The 13,590-nt window shown below is 45.6% G+C and overlaps 1 protein-coding gene across 2 annotated transcripts in view; it reads left to right on the plus strand.

Moving 5' to 3' along the window:
* HEG1 (heart development protein with EGF like domains 1) overlaps positions 1–12,923 on the plus strand; it is a 91,122-nt gene extending 78,199 nt beyond the window's left edge. For both annotated transcript variants that reach the window (XM_086675178.1, XM_086675179.1), the window contains exons 16-18: positions 1,153–1,240; positions 4,579–4,753; positions 7,669–12,923. In XM_086675178.1, the coding sequence (XP_086531304.1) occupies positions 1,153–1,240; positions 4,579–4,753; positions 7,669–7,818 (413 nt within the window). In that variant the 3' untranslated portion in view covers positions 7,819–12,923. The remainder of the gene's footprint in view (positions 1–1,152; positions 1,241–4,578; positions 4,754–7,668) is intronic.
* Positions 12,924–13,590: the final 667 nt, after the last annotated feature.

Raw genomic sequence — 13,590 nt, forward strand, 5'->3', positions numbered from 1 at the left:
ACCATTCTAGGAGTGGCTGAGAAAGGATAAGTCTTCTCAAAACAGTGTAGGTAGAGACAGAAAAAAAATTTCCCCCTCTATCCTTCTAGAACCGTACCTCCTTCCCCTCAGTAAAAGATTAACCGGAGAAAAATAAAACCATTTTAATTATATAGCACACACAGGAACCCCACAAAGATATGAGGCTCAAAGGCAGCCAGATATTTGATGCTTATATACCCTTCTGAGTTAAGGAAAGGGCTAGGTGTCAGGGGCTGCAAAGGCAAGCCAGTGAAGGTAAGAGGAGGAAATGTTAGGTCAACAAAGGCTGCCTGGCGGGGAAGACCAGTTCTCTTTGTTGAAAAAATGATCTTTGGTCACAGCAGCCTTCCCGGCCTAGGCCCCTTTTCTAATGTAAATCTCCCTTACAAAAGGGTTACTCCTGCTCTTTTTTTTTTTTTTAATTGTTTTTAATGTTTATTTAAAAAATTTTTTTAACGTTTATTCATTATTGAGAGATAGAGAGAAACTGAGCATGAACAGGGGAGGGGCAGAGAGAGGGGAAGACACAGAATCTGAAGCAGGCTCCAGGCTCTGAGCTGTCAGCACAGAGCCCGACGCAGGGCTCAAACTCACCAACCGTGAGATCATGACCTGAGCCGAAGTCGGCCGCCCAACCGACTGAGCCACCCAGGCGCCCCTTTAATGTTTATTTTATTTTTGAGAGAGAGACAGACAGACAGAGGTAGAGGCAGAGGCAGAGGTAGACAGAGCATGAGCGGGGGAGGGGCAGAGGGGGAAGCCGACAAAATCTGAAGCAGGCCCCAGGCTCTGAGCTGTCAGACCCTTAACCGACTGAACCGCCCAGGCGACCCGAGGGTTACTCCTGCTCTTTTCAGAGCTTCTCCTGTGTTGCAGTTTCTCAAAAATAATCAGCTCAAAATAAGCATGCCAGCAAGGAATATTTGGGGTAGTATACTGTACTATTCTCCAACAGAGAAAATGCAGTGCTGGCCTTGAGGAGCCCTTCCTAGGGGCCCAGGAATGAAAGGTGAGGTCCCCAGCTAAGGCCTGATGATAGCTATGGGCTGGGGAGGGAATCACTCCTTCGTATGCATTTATTTATTTATTACCTCTTACCTGTCCACTTTTATCCTTTTTTAACCTGTTTAGCCTATCAGCTGATCACCGTGGTGATTGCAGCAGCAGGAGGTGGGCTTCTCCTTATTCTAGGCATTGCGCTGATTGTTACCTGCTGCCGGTGAGTGATGGGGGTTCACATTCTATTTCTCTTTGCCTCTGCTAAGCACAGGTCAGTTTTTACTCTTTTAAAGAATAGTTGGGGTGGTTCGCAGTATTAAATCATAATGTATGACTGAACCATTAAAAAAAGGAGAAAGGGAAATTCCTGATAGGTAGTGCCATTGAACAAAGAAAAGGATACCACATGGGACTTTATTTCCTTTACTAAAAGAGAATACCCAAAAGCACAAGCAACAAAAAAGTGATAGATTGGACTTCATCAAAAGTAAAAACTTCTGTGCTTCAAAGAACATTATCAAGAAAATGAAAACACAGGCCACTGAACAGGAGAAAGTGTGTGAAAGTCCTATGTCTAATAAGGGACTGTATCTAGAATATATTAAGAATTCTACAACTCAATAATAAAGATGCAACCTAATTTAAAAATGGGCAAAGAACTTGAATAGACATTTCGCCAAACGGGATAAACATATGGCCAGGAGGCACATGAAAGAATGCTCAGTATCATTAGCCATTAGGGAAATGCAAATGAAATTGCCATTAGATACCACTTCGCACCCACTAAAATGGCTATTTAAAAAAAAAAGAAAGAAAGAAAATAGCAAATGTTGGTGAGGATGTGGAGAGATTAGAATGCTCACACTCTGCTGGTGGAAACACAAAATGGTGCAGCGGCTTTGAAAAAGTCTGGCAGTTCCTGGGAAAGTGAAACATAGTGTTGCCATTTGACCCAGCACCTCTGCTCTGAGGTAGCTACGGAGAGAACTGAATATGTGTGTCTACACGTATCTACACAGAAACATGTACATGAGTGTTCATAGCAGCATTATTCATAGGAGCCAAAAGGTGAAAATAACCCCAATATCTACCAACTGATGAATAGATAGACAAGATGGGATATATCCACACAATGGAATATTATTCAACCATCAAAAGGAGCATAGTACTGACACAAGCTATAGAGTTTATGAACTTTGAAAATATTATACTAAGTGAAAGAAGTCAGTCACAAAAGACCACCTACTATATGATTCCATTTATATGAAATGTTCAAAATAGGCAAATCTAATAGAGGTCGAAAGTAGATTAATGGTTGTCTAGGGCTGGGGTGGAGGGGGAGTGGGGACTGGGGAGTAATGGCCAAGGAATAAGGGGTTTCTTTTTGGGGTGATGGAAGTGTAAAATTGATTGTGATGATGGTTGCACAAGTCTGAATATACTACAACCACTGGTGTGTACACTTTGGGCACATTTAGAAGCAAAGATGAAGAGGGTTACCTGAGACAATTTAGCAGTAAACAATTTGTAGCAGGCACATGGGGTGAGCAGGTGCTCAGCACGAGGCTTGGCTCTGGGCCTCCTGGAAGCCAGTGTGATTGAGTTTCTACTGGAAAAGGAAGAGAAAGGAAGGAGTTGGATTCTCAGTGATTATCTATTCAGATAAGGGAAAATTATGACCTCTGATTTAGATGATTATAAATGGCAGGAATTTCTCTGACGCAACAGATGGATGGCACTTCCCAAAATAGCAAGTTATCTTTTTGACCGTTGGCATGAATGACATTTTAAGATATCCTTCACCTCTAGGAAGGCTGCAGAGAGCAGTGTACCCTAACTGCCCATTCGGGAACATGGTCCTTTGCCTGTCATTTACAAAGTTACCACCAAATCATCAAAGACAAACTATGAGTGGAAATAAAATCCTGGGTATGAGACTAGAAGCTAGAGGGATTAAACCTCAAGGAGACGTAAGTCTCATATTTGCTAAGGGTGCACTACCAGGTAGTATAACCGCCTGGAGAAGGAGCCTGTGACCATGGGCTGCAAAGGGAAGGTGACTGTGAATTAGTAAGTCATTGTTTGAAACCGGATGCCCTGCCCTCCAGGGAGCAACACAGTGGCAGGTCTGTTCTTAACATGCAAGGAAAGACAACGCCTAAGCCACATGCTGGACATTTGGTTTTATGACCCTGAGTCATTTCATGCCTTCCCAGAAAGTTTATTTATAGGAAAGTGAGGTAAAAAGGAAGAAACTTAAGAATATCTTACCCAGGGCAAATGTAACTAAAAATGTCTGATCCTAGGCCCATTCGATAAGTGAATCACACATATTTCTTTTTTTTTTTTTTTTTAACGTTTATTTATTTATTTATTTATTTTTTATTTTTTATTTTTTTTTCAACGTTTATTTATTTTTGGGACAGAGAGAGACAGAGCATGAACGGGGGAGGGGCAGAGAGAGAGGGAGACACAGAATCGGAAACAGGCTCCAGGCTCTGAGCCATCAGCCCAGAGCCCGACGCGGGGCTCGAACTCACGGACCGCGAGATCGTGACCTGGCTGAAGTCGGACGCTTAACCGACTGCGCCACCCAGGCGCCCCTATTTATTTTGAGAGAAAGAGAGAAGGGGAGGGGCAGAGAGAGAGGGAGAGAAGATCCCAAGCAGGTTCTGTACTGTCAGCACAGAGCCTGATGCGGGGCTTGATCCCATGAACTGTGAGATCATGACCTAAGCCGAAACCAAGAGTCTGACACTTAAGCAACTGAGCCACCCAGGCACCCCGAATCACACATATTTCAACCATTTCTAGCTAGTGAACCCTCACCGGTAGGGAACTTATCCTGGGCTTTCCCTAACCTGCTGAAAGGAGAATATGTGTGGGAACTATAAACAGGTGGGCATTTTTGCAGGTGAAATATCCTGTTTTTATGGTCTGTGAAGTAGTCTCATGTGGTAAAAGGGCACTGGCTGGTGAAGCGGGAGGCCTGAACTCTAGTCCCACTTTGCTAGTAGCAAAATGTGACCTGGGGAACAAGTCTCATCTCTTTGCAAAGCCAGAACTGTCTCATCCCCAGAGCTCCTCTTTTTAGTAAATCTTGGTGTGATCTAGAAGCTTCCATGTACATTCTCGTGCTCAGGCAGGTTTGGAACCACTGGACTGAAGAATCCTAAAGGCCCTTTGGTGCCAGCATTCTGGGAATTTATGACCCTGATTTCCCTGGCTCCACCGTGAGGCAGCAACCTCTGTCCCCAGAAGAGACTGTCTGCCTCGCTGCAGCTGTGTTTGTCCTCTCTGTCCCTGGTAACCTGTCCTTTCGAGTTGGAAGACTTTTTTGTTTTGCATTTTTTTTTTTTGCATCTAATTGCATTTTCACTTGTTTTAGGCAAACACTAAAAATAATAATAATGCCATTTTTCAGTGGACATCTACAGAAGAATATAATGGTAGCTTTCAGTCTAATTTACCTTCTAAACTAATAGAACGTGCTTTCACAGATATCACTTCTTTACAGAACTTATTCATTTAAATTTCCAAATGTTTTTCATTCCACAGAAAGAGTAAAAATGACATAAGCAAACTCATCTTCAAAAGTGGGGATTTCCAAATGTCTCCCTATGCTGAGTACCCCAAGAACCCTCGCTCACAAGACTGGGGCCGAGAAGCTATTGAAATGCATGAGAATGGAAGTACCAAAAACCTCCTCCAGATGACGGATGTGTATTACTCGGTGCGTATCCCTTTGCCTGGTGCAGCTCAGGCTCCAGTTCCCTCTGACGATTCCCTCTGGACTGTGTTTGGTGGTAAAGACGCTACCAGTCAGTTGAGGGTTAAAGAGAATGGTGGCATGAGCCTCTTATTTACATAATTTAATATTCAGTTTACTTACGATCTATTTGCATGGTGTCTATTAGTTTTGACATCAAGATATAAAGGATATTTCCACAGAACACATTACTTTCATGGGGTCGTAGCAGTAACCCTTCTTGTTACGGAATTTGCTTTTAAGATAGAAGATTGGAAACTGAGAGAAAATTCAGTGACATTTAGCCTGTGGCCCTTGCACATCTTTACCTCCTGTGGTTTGGGTAGTTAAAACTGGGGGATTAGAAACAGGTATAAAGAGAACAATTCAATGTCATCCTCAACAAGCACTTCTCAGAGGTTTAGAAGAGTATTCACTCAGTAGGTCTTCAATAATTGACTGCACCCAGCCCTGGACTGCATCATTTGGAAAGATAGTAGACTACCTTGAACCCTTGCTCCTTCTGTCCCGCATTGAATTACCCCTGTCTTATTCCCATGTGCTGCCTGGTTCATTTCACCATCGCGCTGCCTCAGCCCTCCAGCAAACACAACCCTGAGCTGAAAAGTAAACAGACATAGGTGACCTCTCATCCCATGTAGACCCGTTTGAGGTAGCAATAAACATGAAACCTTGCCCTGTGGCAACTTAATAGCACTAGGCAATCCTGTGACCGAAGTCACAACACCTCTGGTTACTATGGGGACTAACCGTGAGGGTTCAGACTTTGGATGGGAGGGGTTCACGCTAAGGATGCTGTTAACAGTGGACCCTTTGAAGAACTTGAAACTGGAGGAAGAACAAGGGGAATAAGGGGAAAAATAAACACAGACACAAACAGCACTAGTTGAAATGTTCCCACTGATGTTTCTGCATAAGTGCTTTGCTTCCTTCTCAGGCTGGGAACTCCTTTTACTCGAATAACTGCAGCCATGTATCTGCAGATATCTGCTAACCAAGCAGGGGGCTCACCCAAGTGTGCCCGCACACTTGCACATTTGACTAGGGACTCTTCACCCCAGCGTGGTGAGATCACATAGGGACAAACAGACCCGTGGTGTCGTACGACCAGCTCCTCTTCGTTTCCATGGAGTTAGCTAAAGAGTTGCCTTAAATAGATATCATCAGGAACTTAGACCAGCCCCATCTGCACATCGGAAATAGGCTGAGCAGTCTGTAGAAGCAGGGCCTACGCTTATGGCGTGAAGCAGCTTGTCACCTGAGAAGGCTGTCCCTCACAGTGGTCTCAGGTGTACTTTGGGCACCCCTAGGATTCACGTTCATTATATGCCGTATCCAGTGTTTTCTTTCTGCCAGGCAAGCATTTTCTCCTGGTGGTCCTCAGTGGGGCCTCCTCAAAGTAGCCATGTCATTCCTTGGGGGCTTCTTTTGCACATCAGCTAGGTAGTCATGATGCTAGGATCTGGTCAGAGACACCTGAGAATCACTGTTGGCCTCCCGCTCTGAGGTCCTCACTCCACCTTTGACAGCAGGTCCTATGACCTCGCAAAAGTCAACTCCCCATTCATGGCAGAGACCGTAGTGTTCTGCTAAATGCCAGGGAGGATTTAAAGCCATTGTGGGCCACAGAGACAGACACACCTGGTAATAATCAGGTAATAATCTTGATAATTAGCCCAGGTCTTTTCCAGTGTTGGTCTAAAATCGCTGGGCTCCCCTTGATAGTTTTTTTAATCTCCTTTTAAAATATAGGCAGGGGCACCTGGGTGGCACAGTCAGCTAAGTGTCCAACTCTTGATCTCAGCTCAGGTCTTTTTTTTTTTTTTTTTCAACGTTTATTTTTGGGACATAGAGAGACAGAGAGACAGAGCATGAACGGGGGAGGGGCAGAGAGAGAGGGAGACACAGAATCGGAAACAGGCTCCAGGCTCCGAGCCATCAGCCCAGAGCCTGACGCGGGGCTCGAACTCACGGACCGCGAGATCGTGACCTGGCTGAAGTCGGACGCTTAACCGACTGCGCCACCCAGGTGCCCCTTAATCTCCTTTTAAAATATAGGCAGGGGCACCTGGGTGGTACAGTCAGCTAAGTGTCCAACTCTTGATCTCAGCTCAGGTCTTTTTTTTTTTTTTTTCAACGTTTATTTTTGGGACATAGAGAGACAGAGAGACAGAGCATGAACGGGGGAGGGGCAGAGAGAGAGGGAGACACAGAATCGGAAACAGGCTCCAGGCTCTGAGCCATCAGCCCAGAGCCTGACGCAGGGCTGGAACTCCCGGACCGCGAGATCGTGACCTGGCTGAAGTCGGACGCTTAACCGACTGCGCCACCCAGGCGCCCCTCAGCTCAGGTCTTGATCTCAGGGTCATGAGTTCAAGCCTGCACTGAGTTCCATGCTGGGCATGAAACCTACTAAGAAAAAGGAGAGGAGAGGAGGGAAGGGGAGGGGAGAGGAGGGGAGGGGAGGGGAAGGGAAAGAAGGAAGAAAAGAAAGAAAGAAAAAGAAAGAAAGAAAGAAAGAAAGAAAGAAAGAAAGAAAGAAAGAAAAGGAAGAAAAGAAAGGAAAGGGAGGGAGGGAGGAAGAAAGAAAGAGGGAGGAAGGAAAGAGGGAGGGAGGAAGGAAGGAAGGAGAGAAAGAAAAGAAAGCAAGAAAGAAAAGAGAGAAAAAATGAAATATAGGCAAAAGTATCCCAGGGTTCATGAAAAGAGGGCCTGGAAGGTCCTGACTTCTGGGTCGGGCCCTGCTGCTGTGTTTAGCTGCCTCCATCGTAGGTTTGTTAAAACATAGCATTATTCTTAAAAAAAACAAAACCACACACACATTAAATTAGATCCATGAATAATAAATTGACTTTTCTCCTTTTCTTTCTGACCACCAGCCCACAGGTGTAAGGAATCCTGAACTTGAACGAAATGGACTCTACCCGGCCTACACTGGACTGCCGGGGTCACGGCACTCGTGCATCTTCCCTGGACAGTATAACCCATCTTTCATCAGTGATGAGAGCAGGAGAAGAGACTATTTCTAAGTGCGGAAGAGAGAGGGAGGGCCCACTGCTCTGAGCAACTTGCGGGATCTCGGCTGCTCAGAGTACTGTACCAGGGGGGCCCGCGAATACTGGCTGCTCCCAGGACTCGCGGAGCCACATGTGAATGGCAAGCAGGAAGCGGGACAGGCGTGAGGGGCGTAACCACAGTGGAAGGAGACAGATGGATGCGGGGACGTGGAACTGAGGGCTGCTTGTTAGGCACCTTCACTGTTACTGTGAACGTGAACGTGGGCCGGTACCAGGAGTCTCTGAGTTCAGCAGCCGCCACCGGCCGAGGGCTGACTGTTAGCCAGGCACATGGTCAGGCACCTTCACCAGGACCTAGTCTTTCCTCAGTTTGCACTTTAGTAAATTGGATAGGGAGGTCTCCTTTCGGATTTGTTTCAAGACTGTTCCAGAAAGAAGGCCTCTCTTCCTCAGACACTTCCATAGGCCTCAGTTGGGTGGTGGTTAATTTACGGCAGAGCACTGGCTCTTTTGTTGTGTTCCTGCCCAGTATCTACATGCTCAACAACAGATGACGATGATAAACATACCGCTAAGGTTTGGAGATGCTGTAGGGGAACATACAGTATTTTCGTGGGCTTCTAGGTCTCCTGCAGTTTCCAAGCCCACCCTCAAAATGAGGAATTGAAATTTATGAGGCACAGCACACACTCCACTTTGTTTTTCAATCAAGGTGACACGTTTATTTAGGAGTATTTTTTCCCTCTGCAGTTACATTCCACTTTTTCAAATAAGTCTGGACCCGGGCAAAACAAGCTCCACGTGGTTTTCAGTAGAGGTGCCCCCTGCCTGTGGTGAGGCCCAGCAGGCAGCAGTGGGCACAGGCGCTGGGCGAGGGCCCTGGTGGGGGACTCTCAGAGCTGGAGGCGGTGGGGTGCTTCTCGTCCCTGAGCGCCTCGCCCCCCACCTTTGAGGCCCAAGTACTATGCGTATGCAGTAGAAATGGAGAGCAGAATGCAGATTGGGTCTGAGGGGCATTCCACCACTAATGGAAAAGCAGCCTGATGGAGTCTCCGCGGCTGAATGTGGTGAAAGGAGCAGGCTGATGGGGCACGTTCAGTTTCCTGAAACCCAGTGCTTTGGGAAGCCATGTGGGTTCCTGAGGAAGCCTAGGGAGCTGGGATAGAGCCACACGTCCCGTCTGTGAGTCTGCTTCCTTACTAGTGCAGCCTTCTTTGATTGTATCCCAGATCTTGTCCACTGACTCAGTGCGAACTTTCAACCAACTGCTCAAAGCTGTTTATTCACTGAATAACTTATTTTCACTCATGCAGTAATTTGTACCTCTTTATACTACTGCATGGTTCCCTCCAGAAACATCATTTAAGTCAGCATTGGAGAGCTAAAGACTTGTGGCCAGTTAAGGAGTTGAGAGTTTGCCTTTGGGAAGGAAATTCCACCTGTCTTGTTTATTATGCCTGCGAGATGGGTCCTGGGAGGAGGGGGCATACCCCGTACTCAGCGTCTTTAACTGCTGCTTGGGGAACTGCAATTGTTCTCATCATCTGCTTTTGAAACATCCTGTTTTGGGATGAGAACACAGTGGCAAAAGAATTGTTCCCATCCTGAAGCTTGGAGCTCCGTGGCACCTGCATTTATGGAAGCGGTGTAGCCTTCGGGGACAGTTCAGTCTTGGGTGTGGTTGTTTTCTCAGAGTTCTCTTTTTAGAATGCATCGCATCCTTATTCTTACGTAATCCTCATCCTACCAGTCTTAAGTGTCAACTCCTGTGTCCCGGGGTCTCCACGAGCCAGGAACACAAATCAGGTGTGATGCTTCTTAGTCGTTAAATTGCACTCATCTCCCGAGATATGCAAAGAATTCTGTTTTTGTCAGTGGATGCCGACTTAAAATTTCAGAGCCATCACCTTTCAGAATCCTTGGGTCTTGGATCTCTCTGGGGAAGCAAACAGCCCTTTGTGCCTCCTGGCCTTGCATCTAACTGGAGAGCTCTGAGCCCCTGCACTCCAGCTCACCGTAGCCGACAGGCTTGGCTGTCTCGCGAGTAGCCTAGCTTCCTGGCTCTTGATATTGATCCTTGCTCCTCCCAGGGACCCAGAGCCATGGCGGGGAGCTATTCCCAGGCTTACTCAGCTAAGGGTGTTGGATGACATCACAGCTGACAAATCATCTCCTGTGTCAGGACTAGAAGCTAGAAGTTACATAAAATGAAGTGTTCTGTCTCAAAAGCATTCTTGGGAAGAATCCCAAAGTCCAGAAAACAGTGTCCTGTGAGTTCCAAGAATGCTTTCCTGTGAGTACGTTTTGTGCACATGAAATGGATTAAGAATATTGTTTTTCATTTACTGTGAAAAAAGGAGGACCCGTACAATGTTAAGTTCATATGTATCTCATTTCTAGGAGGCTGTGGGGTTGGAGAAAGTGTATCTCAAAAGCGTGAGGGTCTAAGAAGGTATGCAAACAGCATGATTGTTATCCGGTGCCAGCTGCCACCCTGAGTGAGGAAGGGAGAGGCTGGCTTTGCCCCGGCCTGGGGTTAATACCTCCTAAAGGACCCTGCCTGGGCCTAGGGCAAACAACCAATAGGACAGCAGCAGCTGCTGGATTGAAGGGACAGGGCTGGGGGCACCCCTGGCAAGCAGAAGCTCTCAGCTCCGGTATAGGTGCTCGGTATCAGCCCCTGTACCTGGAATGTGTGATCTGTGCTCATAGAAATACCATGGTCCTGCCTCCCTGGGGCCCCACAGCTAGGGGAAGGTGGAAGGGAAAAGTGACACTTAACTGCTCTTGAGAGGCTTAAACTTCTGCAGGGAGAGCTGACTGAATAGAAACCATGCGTCCTGTAGCAAGCGAAAGCACTTTGCTGGGACTCTCAGAGCAGGATGGGACTCACCTGCCAGCCACCTGGCAACTGTGGGTTTTCTTTAAACTCCAGGGGCTCTTATTTCTCCTGTCTTTTCCTCTCTGCCCCATGAGTCAGCCCAGGACACTGGAGACAACTTACGAAGTCTACCTGTCACAGCCAGAATCTCTGGTGGTTCCCACTATGGCCAGGCTCTGTGCAACGTCCCTGGCCTCACTCACCACACCCTTGTGAAGTATGCATGAGAGTGTCCGTTTCTTGTACGTGTGAACTTCCAGAGAGGAAAAATATCTTGCCTTGGAGAGCCAGGATTCAAACCCTTCTCCCTGCCTTGCCATCATGGTGAATGCCTCGCCGTCTAAGTGTACCTTAAATGTCAAAGAGGGCTTGAGAGACTGGGCTTAAAATATACTTAAGAAAAAATAAATAACCTTAATATTATTAAGCATTAACTAAACTAATGAGATGAAATGCAAAAAAAAAAAAGTTGAATCCTTTTGGAAAAAGTCCTTTCGGGTTTGTTATTGCATATATTTCTTGGACACTTGAGGTCATCATTAATAGCGACTGGCTTGTGCTTAGCAAGAAGCATACTGGTGCGTGGCTTTGAGTGTAGGAAGGGTAAGGCGATGACCCAGGTTTCTGACAAACACAGCCAGACTTAGATGTCCATCTCAGGGCTGTTTGGCCTTGTTCCCATGGTAAGGCCATGGCTCCCACATACTGGAAGCACATTTTTGTGAACGTTATCAGAAATTGGGAACATATTCAGTTGAATGTCTTAAATGCTGACAAATCTTCCTTCTTTGACGAAATTTTATTTTCAGAAGCAGCTAAGTCATTTAGAGCCAAAATTGTTGAATGGGTTGTGTAATCAAGCTGGGTGATAGCATTTGAAATTATAAACAAAGATGTGAGTATTAAGCTCTTCAAGAGGTAATTCTTAAGAAGTTGGCCCAAACAGAAGGGCAGCATCTTTGCAAGACAAGGCAGGATGGCTGCCAGAGAAAATGTTTTTGAAGGACGATATTTTTCAGATGTCAAAGTTCCCAGAGCAGGCACATTAGGGTCATCCCTCACACGTGGCTTTGTGGGGCCTCCATGAAGCCATCTTGCCCACTGGTGAAGTGCCCAGGTGCGCGGTAACTCTGGGAACTTTGCCTGAAGAAGCCAAAGCTGAGCATTCTAGTTGCTCCTGGCTTAGGTCAGCCCAGTGTACCCCAAAGTAGGGTTGAGACCCATAGTTCTAAGATACTTACACTGATTTCAAAGCAAGAGTACTTCTTTGGAGACAGAAAGAATACAAAGTTCAGTATTTCCTATCTTTAAAACTGCCCTTAATATCAAAGATATTTTTCTATGTGAAGACTTGTGTGGAGTTAAAAGGGACCTGTCCTTTCCTCCTTCTTGACAAAGCATCATTCTGAGGCTCTCATGTGCCTTTTTGGAAGAGAGATATGGTTTTGTAGAATTGTCTTTTGAGTATGTGTTCTGTTTTTCTTTCTTTTTTTTTTTTTTTTTCTTAACTCCCCAGAGAAGGAAACTGGTTAAAATACTAGAAACATCAAAGTATTAAATGTCAGTGAATTTGTTGTGCTAAAATATCTTTTCAATAGTGTTATAATCCATCCTAGTTGGTGTCAACTGCTCACAGAAAAGCCTGTGAAACCAAAGGGGACAATTAAGGTTTACAAAGAGACAGGTCTTAGACCAGCTTTGTCCCCTCTGCATTTTTTAAGAGGCTTTCAAAGGATCTGCATATTAGATTCTGGTTTTATATGTATTTTTGGACATGCACTGCAGGTGCAGAGTTCTTGTGTAGGAAGGATGGGACTGGACAGAAGTGGGATGGAACCAGGTCTGCCTGGGAAACTAACACAGATTTCTGTATTACCTTGGCCTGTTTCTTTAAAAAAAAATGTCTTTCATCCTGGGTTGCTGTGAGTTTTGTTACTGTTTGTGTCGCTGGATTTATGGTTAAATGAAGCGTGTAGCTGGGATATGAACTTCTTGAGTTTTCACATTGTCCCGAGTTTCTTTTTGCAAACCTTTAAACCTTAGCCCCTGGTTGATTGTGTTAAAACCATTATGAGAATGTTATTTAAAGTTGTATTATAATTGCAACCTCCACTAATTATTCAGTACTGTAGCAGCAAAGTATTATTTGTAAGAATTTGGTTATTTTTATACTTATACCTACTTTAAGTCTGGCGTTCTAGTCAGTAAATGATGCAATAAAATGAATATCATTTTCCTTGTGTGTTTTTCTCATACTAACAAGCTAATTAGACCAGAGTACAGCAAGTTACCCTTCACAAGTTAACAGTGGGACTGTGCGGTGAACTCTTGCATGGCAAATCTAGGGATTGAGTCATTTCTGTATCCTCAGTGCCCAGCACAGTGAGGAAAGACACTTTTGATGATGGGTGGATGGACAGTCACACTGACCTAAATGATAAAAAGCCTAATTCAGGTATAACACCTGCTTTTGTTTACCTTACTTTTCTTTCTGTGGATTGGAGAGTTTAGGTAACCAATTCAGATGTTAAACATTTCCTCCTGAATGGCCCCCTCCACCACCCCAGGCCAACTCTTCCCATCTTGGAGGGGGAAGGGCTATAAGCATATCTATGCTCTGTGGCAGGGAGAATTCGTGGAACTTGAAGAGATGGGCCATGAGCCTGAGCCTTACCCTTACGCTGGCCAGTGAATGTGGCTGCCTGGCTACATGTATGTTCATTAATTATTTGCTTCCTTCAGTGCCTTTCATGACAGGGATGGATGAACCTCTTGCATGATTTATGACAGAAACGGGCACTAGGAGAGGCTAATAATGGCAGCTTGGTGCATGATGGTGAACTTCGGGCAGACTAGATCAGGGTTGCAGTCCCTCAAACATCTCAGAATGGAGATGACCAGCA

This window comes from Puma concolor, chromosome C2, assembly GCF_028749965.1.
Source record: "Puma concolor isolate L17-30 chromosome C2, mPumCon1.1.hap2, whole genome shotgun sequence".
Classification (NCBI taxonomy): Eukaryota; Metazoa; Chordata; class Mammalia; order Carnivora; family Felidae; genus Puma; species Puma concolor.